Genomic DNA, 16,313 nt, shown 5'->3' with positions numbered 1-16,313 from the left:
GTAATTTCGTTAAAAAATTAGACGGCACTAATTATAGCAATCAGTATCGATCTATACAAAACAGAACAGAACATGAACTTTATTTTTTAGTCTTGAGCATTTCGCTCTTCTTTTATACAAATGTATACATTTTTGTTTAACAGAAAAATAACAAGTGTATTATCTTTTCCAGCCAAGTATTTTAGTAAATTGTCTACATTCTATAAGATGAAACTGTTCATTGTGTTACTTGCCACGTGTGCACGAGTATCACTACAAACTTCTGTTGAGGAATCATCAAAGGATGTCGTTCGTTATTTCCTGCCACAGCTATGCCAAGGTATAAATGCTTGTAATGGAAACCAAACATCTGGAAATGACCGGACACTGGAGCATTGCTGTACCGGTAAGGCTACTTTTAAATTGTATAATGTCAGGGATATGTAACGCCACAAGTGCACAAATCTCAATGTCTTTTAGTCATACAATAACTTGTATAAGCTAAATTATCATACCTTTAACTTGAAATCAAAAGGATTTTTCTTACTTTCATATTTTTAATATAACAATAACAATAATTTTGGAAAAACGGAGTGAGCGAAGGATCTGAAATTTTTCACTAAAGTAATTGTTCTAGACCTGCATCAAGTGGAATATTAATGTCGATAATTCTACTCCAGTCCTTTCATGTTCAAAAACTTCAGTGGAGTCCCTTAAACAGAATCAAAAACGAAGTTACTTCCGTTAAAAGAATCATCAAAACTTATAGACAACTTATTCAAATACGGCCATCTTCTTTAAAAGTAAAAAGTTAAAACTTCGCTAAAGAAAAATCACAACTAGGCCTACAGTGAGCACCAAAGTGTGTTTAAAGTTTATACAGGCTATAAACCTGAAACAGTATATATACACAATAGAGTTGTTAGTTTTATTATCGACTAAATAATCAAGGAACAAGTCATAAGTCGTCATTAAACACCTTAAAATTGAAAAAAGTGAGTATGGCTCAAAAAATATATATTTTATATATATATTTTTTAAATTTTACGGAAATTTTTTACTTGAAAGGTCTTTCTATCCACAACTAGACCATCTGCCCGTTGCATAAAAAGTCACCCAATGCATTGTGAATTACTTCCCATAGAGGTACACTTCTTTATTTAACTCAATGGAAATCTCGTTCGAATGAGATAATATGTTGTAAGAGCGAGATAATGTCTCGTGGCCATGAGATAAATAAAGATGTGCCTTGTCACCTCTGTGTCACTATTAACATCTAAAATATTGTAATAATCATATCTATTTTAATATCAGATTGCTCCTGCGACCCTTCTTGTGAGCTCAGTCGGAATTGCTGTTTTCCTAAAGAAAGTTCACCCACTGCGGATACTTCTGTTTCGGATAGGGAATGCCTTTACCCGATGACAATGCAAGTTCTAGGTTCATTTCGACGACTTTATCAATCTTACTGGATGGTTAACGATGTCAAGAACAATAACAAAATTAAAACATATTCTAATCAAACAGCTTTGAAATGTGGAGATGTGAAAGTTGCTCCCTGGGGATCATTCATGCCTGTATTTTCAAAAGAGAAACAGAAAATTTACAAAAACACGGCGTGTGCTGAAGAAGATAACGTGAGTGATGGCATATTGTGGGATTTCCAAATTATTTGTAAACAGTACGACTCTTCGGCGCTTACAAGAGATGCATCTAGTTACATCTCGAATTTGTACTTAGCAACAATTCCAAGGTACTGTCGCTTGCATTTCAGATATCCTGGGGATATCTCGGACCTTAAGTCTGAAAGATGCTTCATGGATTTGATAAACACATGCAAAAACAAAGAGTTCACTGTACCAAAGCGCATGAACCTAACTTCGTCCCAAATCAGAGAAGCTTGCACAAGCGGTCTTGTTTCTCCTTATAGAGCTCGTAATATGTATGCAAATGTATTTTGTTATATGTGCAATGGCTACCAATATTCAGAAAAAGAAACATGCTTTATTGATGTAGATGGTATCAGGGGATTTACTGGAAGTTTAATTACCATACTCCTAAACGGCCAGTTCGTGACAGAGAACTTTCGTAGAATAAAAGAAGCAAAAATAGTAAAAAGATTGCCACTTGCGTGCCCTAAACAATGTAAGGTTGACAAGGTGGGTATTTGTGTAGTTGATATGGTACAGTGTATCTGTTCTTTAATCTGTTTTAAGAAAAGAATATTTTGCCGTCTGTGCATTTAGCGCTATAAATTACTTCTTGAAAAGATAAGAAAAATGTCAACAGTTGACGCCGTAGAAATAACCTTCGCTGGAGTAATAACTACTTTATTCCACAATATGTTTACAATGACTACCCATTTTAATATGTTGGCAGAAAATTGCTTCTCCGAGTACAATATAGATTTGATATGTTTTATTGGACTAAGAAAAATAAAACGAGACTAGACTTAGTAAAATATGGATTATAGATAAAGAATACTTTGCACTCGGAATATGAAAACAATGCTAGATAGGGTATATTATTAATTTGATATGATTTTTTTAACTCTTGAAATGACAATGCGAAATTGATAAGATATTGGGTCCAATTATAAGTTCTTTTGGAACATCACGTGGTAAAAACGTTGAAAGTTTATTGGTTAAAATTTATTAGACGTGAAATAAAAAGCAATATTACACGGACATCTATTTAAATGTTACATCCGAAATACTCTTTTATTTGGAGTACCTGCAATGCATGATTTCTAATAAATGTCACTACTGGGCCACTGACCATGTATATCATCATTATCACAATCGTGATCATGATAATCAGTTACCATTATAATCTTATAATTATTATTTAATTATCATCATCAAAATCATCATCACAATCATCATTACAATCATGATAATCATTTAGCATATTATTTTATCATAATAATCATCGTCATCATCATCATTATGACTCTGGTAGTTGCTTCTGCCGTCGTTATTTGCATCATCATGAGTACATAAAAATTCACTTGTAAGTTTTCTAGTCTTTTTCCTCATCCCCCCCACACACCGTTTTCTTCAGTTTTGTTTGACTTGGTTTCGCATTTAAATTCAGCTTATTTCATATTTTTAAGGAACAAGACTCTTGCAGACCAATTCATTGTTCGTCTGGTCACGAACGAGATAGAAATAGTAACTGCGTGTTTGTGGTCAAGAAATTGTTCATGAAAAGATGTGTAGTTCACTTAAAGCTTACGGCAGATTCCGATTTTGACATTGAAGGCACATTAATTTTTAACAGCAAGAACTTTAGTTTGAGTCATCAATGGCCAAGGATCTGGACGATAACATCTGTCTCTTATGAAGTCCTTAGCACAAACATGCGCAGGAATCTCTATATTTACATGGTCAATATGCTTCCGAAGACGAACACAGCATGGTTGTTACGAAACATTCAAAAGTTCATAAAACTGCCGTGGACTTTAACATTGAGAAATGAAACCAAGGTATCCATGTTCGCGGAATTAGGATTCGCCACTAAGAACCTCTTCAATGACAATTCAGCAAGCGATTTTAATACAGAAGTGGCCGTCGAAAGGTTAAAACACAAAGTCCCACAGTTCAACTATTTGTATAACATTCAAAACCATCGGTCTGACATGAGTATGATTATCGTAACAAAACTGTATTTCTGTGAGCAGATAGAACTGAATTCATCAGAGTATGAGATTTTGGAGAACGATGTCTTATTTAACAAGATAACCAATCAAGTACTGTTTAATGGTGAATATTCAATTATAATGGCAGCGAATGTTGATGGAGAAGAAGCGGTTGAAAAGGCCAGAATCTGTCTTGAAGATTCTGGATTGGTGAAGATAGATACGAATGAAGATATAAACGCTGCAAGTAAATTTGAATCCATCGAGTATGCTGTATTAATGTTCCTGTTTCCAGCTATCATGTGTATGTTATTTGCCTGATAAAAAATATTGCGGACAATCCTGAATGTCAGAGTGATTCTTTGGAAGAACAGACTTTGCGACCGCCAGTATTTCTCTCTTGTAAATACATGTATACATATCTGTTAGTAACTTGCTTATCTTCCTGCAAATTCATTTCAAAATGCTTAAAAATATACCAAAACGCAATTAAAAGATGTGTACATAGGACATTTATGCCTCCACTTTGCTGTTAGAGTGGCACGTTTATGCACCCTCTTTGCTGTTAGAGTGGCACATTTATGCCCCTCTTTGCTGTTAGAGGGGCATATTTATATCCCCCTCTGTTTTTAGAGTGGCATATTTACGTAGTAAGAACATATTTTTTGTAATAGCCTCTCGTTCCGTTCCGTTCCGTTTCGTTCCGTTTCGCAAAGTACCAATAGCCTGTAATAGTATTATAACTACATGTTTCGCTTATCTATGACTGAAAAAAAACACTCTTGGTCTTGATTAGATAGATATCTTAATCATATGACCAAAGAAATTAATAGGCGTCTCCTACAGGTAATGGGCAATGTTTCTAAGAATCTTCATAAACATGAGAGTATGACGTCTAAAGTTAGAGGTAATACAAGGAATTAACGCAATGTCACTGTGACCTTGACCTCAATGACATCAAAACAAGCACGTGATTTTAAGTTAAAAACAACTTAGTCGTTTTCCTTCACATGGTGACCTTGACCTTATAAACTCAATGTGAATAGAGGTCATCTACAAGTCATGACTAACCTACAAACTTAATCACAATTTTACGCAAGCGAGTTTTCGAGTTTTTTTGTCGAAGGCATTTTAGGGATACATGTCACTTTGACCTTTGATCTACTTACCTCAAAACCTATAAGGGTCATCTTCTAATTTTCCTCAAGTTATTGATCAGGTTTGTTTTGTTTGATTTTGTTCAAATCAACACTGTGGAGGTTACATGTGGCGACTTTTCTACTTTTTTTCTGATTGAGTTGGAAACCTTATGTTCCTCTTCGGACATTATTTCAGGCACGAGCGGTAACCTGAGTAGAACCACCGACTTTCTGTAAGCAAGCTGGATAGCTTCCTCACTTAGAAGAAACCAAAGTGCCCAGCGGGATTCTAATCCACGGCGGTGACGAATTGCGAATACAAACATGTTTCGTCTTAAAATATTTGCAGAATCTGTTAAAGCTGCATGCCTCCAGAGCAGTGGAAATATTTCAAGAATTTCAAAAAGTAAAAAGGTTTTATTTAAGTTTCAAGTAATAATTTATACATTTTGTGTGATTAATGACCTATCAGTGAAATAAGAGTCATTGACGTGCCTATAGTATAACGTTAACGTTAAGCGCGTCTTTACACTATGTTTGTATAACGCTAATGACGTCACGTCAAAATATATGCACAGCCGTGCAATACCATATTTACGGAGTTGCAAAGTCGGTGTGTGATAAAAATAGAATATTAAATTCGTGTAAGTTCATTACTGAATTAATTGAACTCGTTGAATAAAATAATATTATGCTCGCCAGAGGCTCGCATAATATAATTTTATAGTACTCGTGCAATAAATTCAGTATTGAACTTACACTCATTCAATATCCTATATTTATTGGGATATTTGTAAGTTGTAGTCAAACTGATACTCTGAATTAAATGATTATGGTAACGAATCAGGGCCACCTGTTGATATATTCACTGGTCCTGCGCGCATTTAAAGCTGTTCTTTTCATTGTTTAAAAATCTGCAGTTTTTTACGCTTCAAATTTGGATCTTTGGTGAAATTATCATAATTTTTAACAAGAAATGTTTGTGAAATGTGTATTAATCGCCAATGGTAATCAACCAATTATCTCATATGGACCTCCAAACTGTTAACTGTGTTAAATGTCACATACATAGAACAAAAAGGACCATCTATACTTTACCGGAACATATATATATTTGATAATGATAAGTAATGGTATGTAATGTTTTTGTTTTGTTTTTTTTGTCAAAGATCTATACAAATTAGAAATAAAGTGCGGGGTTATGTCCACTCAAGTAAAATTAAAGGTGTGGGGGTATTGTCCACTCTATGAAATTTTGAGATGTTAGATTTTGACGTGCGGGGTTTTGTCCTTCTTCCCAAAAAGGGTCATCTACAGATAAGACCCACTGTGCCAACAAGTTTTAGGACTTCAAGTACGTTCTTTAGTTACTCATCAAAATAATTTTGATTGTCAAGGTCACAGTGTCCTTGACCTTTTAAGAACTGACTTCAAAATCAACGAGATACATTAACTTGATAAGACAATGCTATTCATTAAACCAGAGGATAACTGGTCATTAAACATATCTTTTATCAAGGGTACCTTGACCTTTTACCTACTTATCTCAAAATAAATTGGGACATCTGCTTTTCTGACTAACTTTCACCACACATAAACTATCTAGCTTACCTGATGTCTACTTTCACAAGAAAAGCTTAAAATGTACAGTATTGGTGCATGTAAAATCTAACCAATCTCTAGTTATTTGTTTAGCAAGATTTCATGGTATATGCAATCTCTACACTATCTTTACATTTGATCTACGGTCCTTTAAATAAATAGTGGTCATTAACTAGTATTGCTTAATATTCCCCATCAATCCTAATACGATAGACCAAAGCATTTAGTAGACAGACAGTTTGATGTAAAAGGTCACTGTCCTTGACCTTTGGTGTACTGACTTTAAAATCAATAGGGGTGATCTGATATGTCCTGAAACAATTCTTTTTAAACTTGTTAAGAATGGGATACATATATAGTTACTAAAACACAATCCATTTAGCAAGTTCATGGGCCATTTTGCAGTGCTGATATAAATGGGTCATCACCGGTTTGGTGATTACAGATTATTGACCACAAGAAAAATTTGATCTTTCTTTTATAAGGATAATATATTAACTTGTGTTGTAAACTTACATTGGTGTGAACTTTAAAAAAATCAAATTTGATTTATCGAATGTCTGTACATAACAATTATGGAAATTAAGTATATCTATCCCTAGCTTGTCAAGAGTTTGTGAAAAATGTGGTTTTGAGCAATATATATGGATGATCATTTCCATATCAAATCTACCAACAGAACTTGGGGCATCTGTGATGTTATGGCATGTATGACAGAAGGCTATAGCTTTATTTTAGTCAGGCAAGGTTTTTGATTACAGAGACTGACCAACCATGGTTTAGAGCAGTTGTGGCCTGCGGTGTCAGGTGATTACAATAGCTTGGCATAATGAATAAAAAGACAAATTCCACATATTATTACAATTCAAAAGTCAAGTCTAAAAAGACATTTTTAAACTTTTATTTGGAAAACATAATTATAAAAATAACAGACAAAAATATTTCTTAATCATTTTGATTGAATTGGACTGTTTTTTTTTTATAATCTATGTTCTTATATACACATCCAAATAATAGACAAGAGGGCCATGAAGACCACTCACCGAGATCCAGATGCACAAAAGGTCATATTTCCTTAATGGAAAGTAGGTCAGACCGAAGTGTGGCAACTTATATTGAGATCCATTTGGCCATGTTACATGCTGAATATCTAAGCTTCAGTCCATGTTATTTTACACAATGAGATTTAATTATGTTTTTCTATAGAAGTCGTTTTTTTTTTACCAAGTGACTATTGCGAACGGGCCATATTAACCCCAATTGGCATAAACCATGTAGCTTTTGCAAAGAGCCATAACTTGATAAGGTTATAATGTATAATAAATTGATCAGCTATGGCTTAGTAGTTTCAAAGAAGATATGTCAAGTTAGTTACTTGTATAATTCAATCTAACAAAAGAGATCTTACTTAAAAGAACAGACTCATTTTTGCCTTAAGTTAAGGCCATGATTCTTAAAACTTTTGTAAAGGTCCACTTCTACAAAAATTGCTTTTGCTTTACATGTCTAAACACAAAAAGAGTAAGTATAGTTCTTACAAGCATATTTAAAATTTTTAAAACTCTGGGTGAACAAGAACGTGTTAGTTAAACACAAATGCCCCCCGCTCAGATTCTTGTCAGTAACGATATTTAAAATAAAGGCTGTATGGGCAAAAGTGTAAACAATCTATTTTAGCACTGGTGACCTTGACCCAATTGACCCCTAACTCCATCCAAAGGAAGAATATCATGCAACTTATTTTCCTACCAAATATGAAATAAATCTGTCAATATATAAAGGCTGTATGGGCAAAAGTGTAAAAATCTATCTTTAGCACTGTTGACCTTGACCCAACTGACCCCTAACTCCATCCAAAGGAAGAATACCATGCAAGTTATCTTCCTACCAATTATAATACAAATATGTGGATAAATAAAGGCTGTATGAGCAAAAGTGTAAAAATCTATTTTTAGCACTGGTGACCTTGACCCAACTGACCCCTACCTCCATCCAAATGTGAATACCTCAATTTTATGTTCCTACAAAATATACAAGATATCTGTCCATAGAATAAGGTAAATACACCTGAAAAAGTGTAAAAAATCTAATTTTGACATTGGTGACCTTGACCCAAATGACCCCTTACTAAAGGAAAAGGAAGAGGACCTCTCTTGGTATGACTATTATAATCATGAAATACACTAACTTAAAAATAAAGGCTGTATGAGCAGAAATGTTTAGATTAATTTTTTTACACAAGTGACCTTGACCTTGACCTAAAGACACCTGACACCACAAAAAATTAGAGGAACATTTAAGCTATCCACCTACCAAATATGAAAGATATCATCAATAAGGTGAAATTTTTTTATAAATCCAACTTGGCGGAATAGGTTAACCATACAAGGCCCTATTTTCAAAGTGATAAAAAGGGAAATTACTGGGAATATGGATGACACATATATATAACTTGGCAATATCATGTACCTTGTATTGATAAGTAAGTGTGAAAATTATTAAGCCATTAGTTCAGATAGAACATAAGACATTTCCAACTTTCCGGTTAAGGTTAACCATTATTCATTTTCTAAGTGCTGAAAAGGGCCATAACTTGGTGCAAATGGAAGCCATAGTTATGTAACATGCCCAGATCATATACTTTGTATGAATTAGTAAGTGTGTAAATTAAAAAGCCATTGGAACAGGTAGAACTTTAGAAAAATCCAACTTGCCGTTCTAGGTTAACCTCATACGGACAGACGGACGGACGTTCCAACATTTTGGGTTTAGGGGCTATTTTCTTTGTTTTCTTAAGGGCTACTAGCCCCTAAACCCTTTGATCACGGAATGAACCTATTGTTCTCTTTTGATCTCTTTACTGTTATATAGCCCCTAAACCCAAAATGTTTGCTCGGACAGACGGATGGACGGACGGTTCAATTACTATATGCCGGGGGCATAAAAAAAATTAATAAGAACATCATTATCTCACAAAAATTCACACTTACCATTGTAGTATCTTGGCACATTCATATTCTATTCAACATTTAAGTTATTCAAATCCATCAATTTATTTCTTAAATGTGCTTGTACATTGATATATTTCTGTATATTTTCTTAAATTTCAGGGGAAGCAACTCCTGAATTACTAAAACTGACAAAAAATATATAAGCTTTATCAAAACCCATAAATTCCTTTCTTGGTATGCTTATAGATTGATATTTTTCTGCACAGTCTCTTCTGAGTTCAGAGGCTACAACTCTTGACTTTCATAGATGAAAATACTGAACTTCTTAGCCTTATTTTTCTATGGTGAGTGAAAATGTACAATAAATTTCATGTGAAAACAATCTAAACTTTGACAGATCTCAGGTTAAAAAGTATGATGATACTATAGTTATGCTTTTTAAACAAAAAAATATGTAAAGCATATGAACATTCTTAAAAAGTATCAAATCTCCAGAATCTAAGCATTCTTCGCATCATATGAACTGACAAATATCTATTTCCTGTTTGGGCGTCTTCTTTGGGCTCGTGCTACAGCTCTTGGTGGCCGTGGTGCTGTGTTTCCTGCTCCCACTGAAAATGAGCCGGGAGTTGCGCCTGTTTGGGCTCCAAAGCTTGGCGTTGCACCTGAAACATACATGTATATATATATATATATATATATATATATATATATATATATATATATATATATATATATATATATACATATATATATATATATATATATATATATATATATATATATATATATATTCATAAATATATGTTGAAAATTTAGACTAAAGTCTGAATATTTAACAAGGGAACCTTAATACCACATGGTCCACTCACAGGTATGGACAAGGCTTTTGCTACAGCGATTAGTGAAATGATCAGGCTATAAGCCAGAAAATCTGTGAATAAATCTATAAAAGCTGGACAAACTTAAGCTAAACAAATCAATGACATAAATCTTCAAAACTAATGGAAGGGGATACTCACTGTCATTAAAATGCCGGGGAATATTTTATCATTTCCATTCTGACAGAACGATTATTACTGACATTTGAAAAAGGCAAAGCAAAGTAGTATTTATTTATGTATAAGATTTCCACTTGAATTAAGCTGGTGCCACATTACCACCACAAACTGCCAATTTAACCAATTTTATGTAATAAAGTGATTTTCTATTCATTTGAATAAGAGAAATCAAATTGTTTGTAAATTTGAAGTTATCCATCATCCAAACCCCTAAATAAATTAGCAGATAGTGTTACTGTTTATATTTACCATTTAATCAACATAAACTAAGCTGTATTAGTGTTTGAAATTATTTTTTGTTTCAGGTTTTTTGTTGTTGTTCTTTTTACGAATGCAGTATTTCAAATGAATCGTTACACATTTACTTTGGTATATCGGCAAATTGTTAATCAGTCCAGTAAATCGACTGTTTGTAAAAATAATTTAAAACACTAAGCCAATTAAAAATTATTACAATTTAGTACAAATTAATTTTGTTAATACGTACTGATAAAGTTTAACCTATACTTAATTATTTTTGTAAGTGAAAGTGCTTTCTTTTGTTATATATTTTCTGCTAAATGCAAGTTATTCAAGACTAGCTAAGAATGGGAGGATTTTTTATATATAAATGGAGTCGAGGTGATGCGCCAAACTTGTTACATTACAAACGTATAGACTCCTAGCAAGCAAAACAAAAACATCAACTAAAGAAACATCATATAATTATGCTAAGCAAGCATTTTAAGGTCTTTAAAAAGGAGATAATGCAGATACCATGATGAAAAAAACCTTATCTCCCTTAAGCTATAAATAAATTATTAATTATTAAAAATGTGCAGAACATTTCATCTTAGTAAATTAGTATTACATAATTAAAATTTTGAAAATGAATTTACCTTTATATAAACAAAAGCTGTCAGTAAGACAGCAATGCTCGACTATTCTAGGTGCTTGTTGATAGTAAAAGAGCCTTGATAATGTAAAATTTTCTAAGTTAACAAAAGGGCAAATTTTTTCTTTAAATCCATGTTACAGTTTAAGGCCTTGGAGAGAGTCCTATTATGCTCTCTAAGAAAAGTATAAAATTCCAACTTGTTTCAAAGCCAGATATCAGTAGAATATGAAAATATCTGAGGTGGTAGGCAAACTTAAATGTAAAATTTTAAGTTCAAAAAGGGGCATTATTTTGTCAAAATGCTTGATATAGTTACCTCCTCCTGTCTACAGGTTGGGGTAATGATGGTGAACAAGTGTGCAAAGTATCATAGACATATGTCTATGGACTTTGAAAATATTTGAGGTATAACAACAAGAGCTGTCTGTAGGACAGCAATGCTCAACTATTCTAAGTGCTTGTTGATAGTAAAAGAGTCTTGATAATGTTAAATTTTCTAAGTTAACAAAAGGGCCAAATTTTTTTTTAAATCCATGTTACAGTTTAAGGCCTTGCAGGGAGTCCTATTATGCTCTCAAAGAAGAGTATTAAATTTCAACTTGTTTCAAATCCAGATGTCAGTAGAATATGAAAATATCTGAGGTTGTGTGCAAACCTAAATGTAAATTCTGTCAAAATGCTTCATAGAGTTACCTCCTCCTGTCTATAGGCTGGGGTCATGATGGTTAACAAGTGTGCAAAGTTTCAAAGCCATATGTCAATGGACTTTGAAAATATTTTAGGTGTTACAAAAACTTTAACATAAATTCTAAGATAAAAAAGGGTCATAATACTGTCAAAATGATTGATTTGATACAGTTACCTCCTTCTGTCTACAGTTTGGGGTCATGATAATGAACAAGTGTGCAAAGTTTCAAAGCCATAATTGTCAATGGACTTTGAAAATATTTGAGGTATTAAAACCAATAATTACTTCTTTGAAAGTTACATGTATATAAACATAACAGTCACTTATGATATATGCCAGTGACCCTGAAGATACAAAGACCTGGCCTTTCAATCTAAATAGAAATGTGTTGTCACACCACGGATGCCCCCGCATGCAGCCAAAATTTCAGATGTTATAATATTTGGTTCCACATTTGTTTGCATAAACTATTTTTCTTTTCATTTTAAGTTCAAAGCCTTTAAAACTATTCAATGTTAATACACAAAGTTCAAGGCACTGAAACTATTCAGTGTACAACTGTTGGAGAGATAATGAACGGAAACTGAAAATTTCCATTTTTACAAAGTAATAGGGGCATTACTCTGCCAAAAATTATTGAACCATAATCAAATTCAAACTTGGCCTGCAAATTCCTTTGACATATCCACATGTTAAATATGAGTTGAATGTGTACAACTGTTGGGGGAGATAATGAACAGAAACTGAAAGTTTCATATTATTTTCAAAGTGAAAGGGGCATAACTCTGCCAAAATCATTGAACCATGACCAAATTTGAACTTGACCTGCGCATTCCTTTGAGGTATACATATGTCAAATTTGAGTTGAATGTGTAATACTGCTGGTGAGATATTATGAAGGGAAACTGAAAATTTCATATTATTTTCAAAGTGAAAGGGGCATAACTCTGCCAAAAATCATCAAACTATGACCAAATTTAAACTTGACCTGCGCATTTCTTTGACGTATCCATATGTCAAATTTGAGTTGAATCTATAATACTGCTGGGGAGATAATGAACGGAAACTGAAAATTTCATATTATTTTCAAAGTGAAAGGGGCATAACTCTGCCAAAAATCATCAAACTACGACCAAATTCCAACTTGACCTGCGAATTTCTTTGATATATCAATATGTCAAATTTGAGTTGAATGTGTACAACTGTTGGGGAGATAATGAACAGTAACTGAAAATTTTATCAATGGGCATAACTCTGTAAAAAATCATCAGCCCATGACCAAATTTGACCTGTATTTTCTCATGATATATCCATGTGATATTTGAGTTGCATGTGTGCAACTGTTACTTAGATAACTAGAACTGCCACTGTGATGGTGTGAATACCCCCGCCCACCACTTTGTCAGAATCAACAGTGGTCATTTAGAGCTCAAGGACAACCTCCCTTCCAAATCTGACAGTATTAAGCCAAAGCATTGCTAAATTATGTATTCTACATGTATTTTGTGGCAAAGATCAAAGTGACCTTTACCTTTGACCTCAAACATGAAACTGCCACTGCATGACTTGAATACCCACATTCATGCGGTTTTGCCTGGGGATGTTTTATGATGAATATATGAGATCATAATTAATTATATGCTTCAAATGTAAAAATCAATAACACTTAATACAGGCATTCTTAAGCATTTGAGCGGATAAGCTTAGTTTAGTAAAAGCCCCTGTGACCTTGACCTTTGACCCACTCACCTCAAAATCAATAGGGATCATCTACTGATCATGGCTAACCTCCATACTAAACATGAAGACTGTGGGTCAAAGTAATCTTAAGTCATTGGGAGGACATGCTTTTTTCAGTCATGACCCCTGTGACCTTGACCTTTAAACAGTGACCTTAAAATCATTAGGGATCATCTACTGATCATGGCTAACCTCCATACTAAACATGAAGACTGTGGGTCAAAGTAATCTTAAGTCATTGGGAGGACATGCTTTTTAAAGTCAAGGCCCCTGTGACCTTGACCTTTGACCCGGTGACCTCAAAATCAAGAGGGGTCATTTACTCATCATCACTAGCCACAATGCAAAATATGAAGACTGTGGGTCAAATGAATCTTAAGTTATTGGGCAGACAAGCTGTTTGAAGTCAAGGCCATTGTGATGTTGACCTTTGACCCATTGACCTCAAAATCAAAAGGGGTCATCTTCACATTGTGACTAACCTAAAGCATTCTTTAGTTATTGACGGGAAAGCATTTTTACCTATAAGGTCAATGTGACCTTGAGCTTTGACCCCTTGACCCTCAAATTAATAGGGTCATCTTCTGATCATGACCAATCATCATACCAAATTTGAAGTTCCTAGGCCTAAGCATTCTTTTGTTATTGATCGGAAACCATTTTTACCTACATGGTACATGGCTTTGACCACTTGACCCCAAAATCAATAGGGGTTATCTACTGTTCATGACCAATTATCATAACAAGTTGAAGTTCCAAGACCTAAGGGTTTTTTAGTCATTGATCAGAAACCATTTGGTCTATGGACCGACAGACCCGCCGACAGACAAACAAATGCAAAGCAATATACCCCCACTTCTTTGAAGGGGGGCATAACCAAGCTGTTCATAAGCTATTCAATCAGTGCATAATTTGAACATTTCCCTATAAAAGATGGTTTAGTCAAGTATGGAAGATGAACAAGACCAATGAACAAGACCATTTTAATATTAAGCATGGAAAAGGTGTTAACATACAGTGATCATTATCAAACTTTAAGTAGCATAGAATAATTCATGTAGAGCGAACAGTATACACGTAGTTATATATTTCCTCTGTTTTAAGCCTTCTTATATTACCTGTACTTCAAAAATTTAACTGGTACACTCCTTTATGCCACTAAAATAACATTTTACCATAGCGTATAATATCATCATATATATGTATAGCTTGTTTTAATTTTGTTTTTTTTTCTCATGAAAATAATCATTAAAATTGTAACAAGAGGGCCATGATGGCCCTGACATTGCTCACCTGTATATAGGGCACTGGGCCAAGGCCAACTTTAAACCAGTGGCTTTTATTTGAACAAACTTGGTAGACACCCATTAGAAGATAATTCATGATAAATATCTAAGCTCTAGCTCTTTGGGGTTTTTAGAAGAAGATTTTTCAGTTTTTACTATACGCATATAAGGAATATCAATGACTCCTGGGACAGGGCCAATTTTTACCCAAGGGTCCTTATTTGAACAAACTTGGTAGACACTCATTAGAAGATGTTTCATGCTAAATATCTTAGCTCTAGCTCTTTGGGGTTTTTAAATCTTTTTAGGTTTTTACAATATACAAATAAGGAAAATCAATGACCCCCAAGGGTAAGGCCGATTTTCACCCAAGGGAATTTATTTGAACAAACTTGGTAGACACTGACTAGATGATGTTTCGTGCCAAACATTTAAGCTCTAGCTCTTTTGGTTTTCTTTAAAAAGATATTTTAAGTTTTTTCTTTAATAGCAACCAGAGTTCTGCTTGGAATTAAATCCTTTGAACAATTTTTGAAGTTGACTACCAAAGGAACATTCCTGTGAAGTTTGGATGAAATTGGCTCAGCGGTTTATGAGGAGATGTCCATTTACATAAAAGTTTACGGACGGACGCCGGTGGGACGCCGGACGGACAGCAATCACAAAAGTTCACCATGTCACTTTGTGACAGGTGAGCTAAAAAGTCAGCAAATGGTGGAGCAAATTTTGATTCCACGTGCACGATTGATAAAACTTGACAAGAAAATAGGGAAAAACATAATCCATAATGAACGTCAAAAACAACGAAATTGAAAATGTTTCAGGCTTGGTTTGATTGAGCCTGTTCATGGACAGTACTGGTGCAAGTGCATGTTATCATCTATGAAACGCCATGAAGATTTAAATCTTTGGTAAACTTTTGTAAAGGCAATGCTACATGCCAAAAACACAAGCCATGTTAGTTCACACAAAGTTGAAAGTGTTTGAATGTTTGAGACTTAGTCAGCTGAGTGATTATAGGATTGGGCCAATTTTTGTCCCAGAAGAAGATCAAATAACATTAGTAAAAGGGTCAATAAAAATGCTACAGCAAGACCAAATACCTAGCTTTTGGGGTTGACTTTCTATGGTGATCTTTTCAGACATAAGACATGAACAATTTTTAGTGAGTCACATAAAGATCATTTGTGTGAAGTTGGATCAAAATTCTCCAAATGATTGAAAAGGAAATGTTAATTGCAAAAAATATTAGCAATGATGCACAAAGTTATCCTCTCAGCACTTTGTTTTGTATTAAAAGTGCTCAGATAAGTTTAAAACCATCCATACAGTGTTTGCCTCTATTCTTAT

At 33.9% G+C, this 16,313-nt stretch overlaps 1 protein-coding gene across 1 annotated transcript; it reads left to right on the top strand.

The window, feature by feature from the left end:
- The first annotated feature begins 1,185 nt into the window (after positions 1–1,185).
- On the top strand, positions 1,186–4,116 carry LOC132756368 (uncharacterized). Its single transcript, XM_060747430.1, has 2 exons — positions 1,186–2,138; positions 3,095–4,116. Exons 1-2 carry the CDS (start codon positions 1,401–1,403, stop codon positions 3,938–3,940), a joined length of 1,584 nt encoding a protein of 527 aa, XP_060603413.1. The 5' UTR covers positions 1,186–1,400; the 3' UTR covers positions 3,941–4,116.
- The last annotated feature ends 12,197 nt before the right edge of the window (positions 4,117–16,313 follow it).

This window comes from Ruditapes philippinarum, unplaced genomic scaffold (genome assembly GCF_026571515.1).
Source record: "Ruditapes philippinarum isolate M1 unplaced genomic scaffold, ASM2657151v2 ctg151_1_1_1_1, whole genome shotgun sequence".
Classification (NCBI taxonomy): Eukaryota; Metazoa; Mollusca; class Bivalvia; order Venerida; family Veneridae; genus Ruditapes; species Ruditapes philippinarum.
Note: the sequence above shows the minus strand (reverse complement) of the source record. Positions and strands in the feature narration are given on the sequence as shown.

What these genes read in the sequence shown, in the direction of transcription:
- LOC132756368 (XM_060747430.1), top strand. Translation starts at nt 1,401, where the DNA reads ATGACAATGCAAGTTCTAGGTTCATTTCGACGACTTTATCAATCTTAC. An exon ending in AACAATGTAAGGTTGACAAG is followed by an intron (nt 2,139 to 3,094) that starts GTGGGTATTTGT and finishes CATATTTTTAAG; the next exon opens with GAACAAGACTCTTGCAGACC.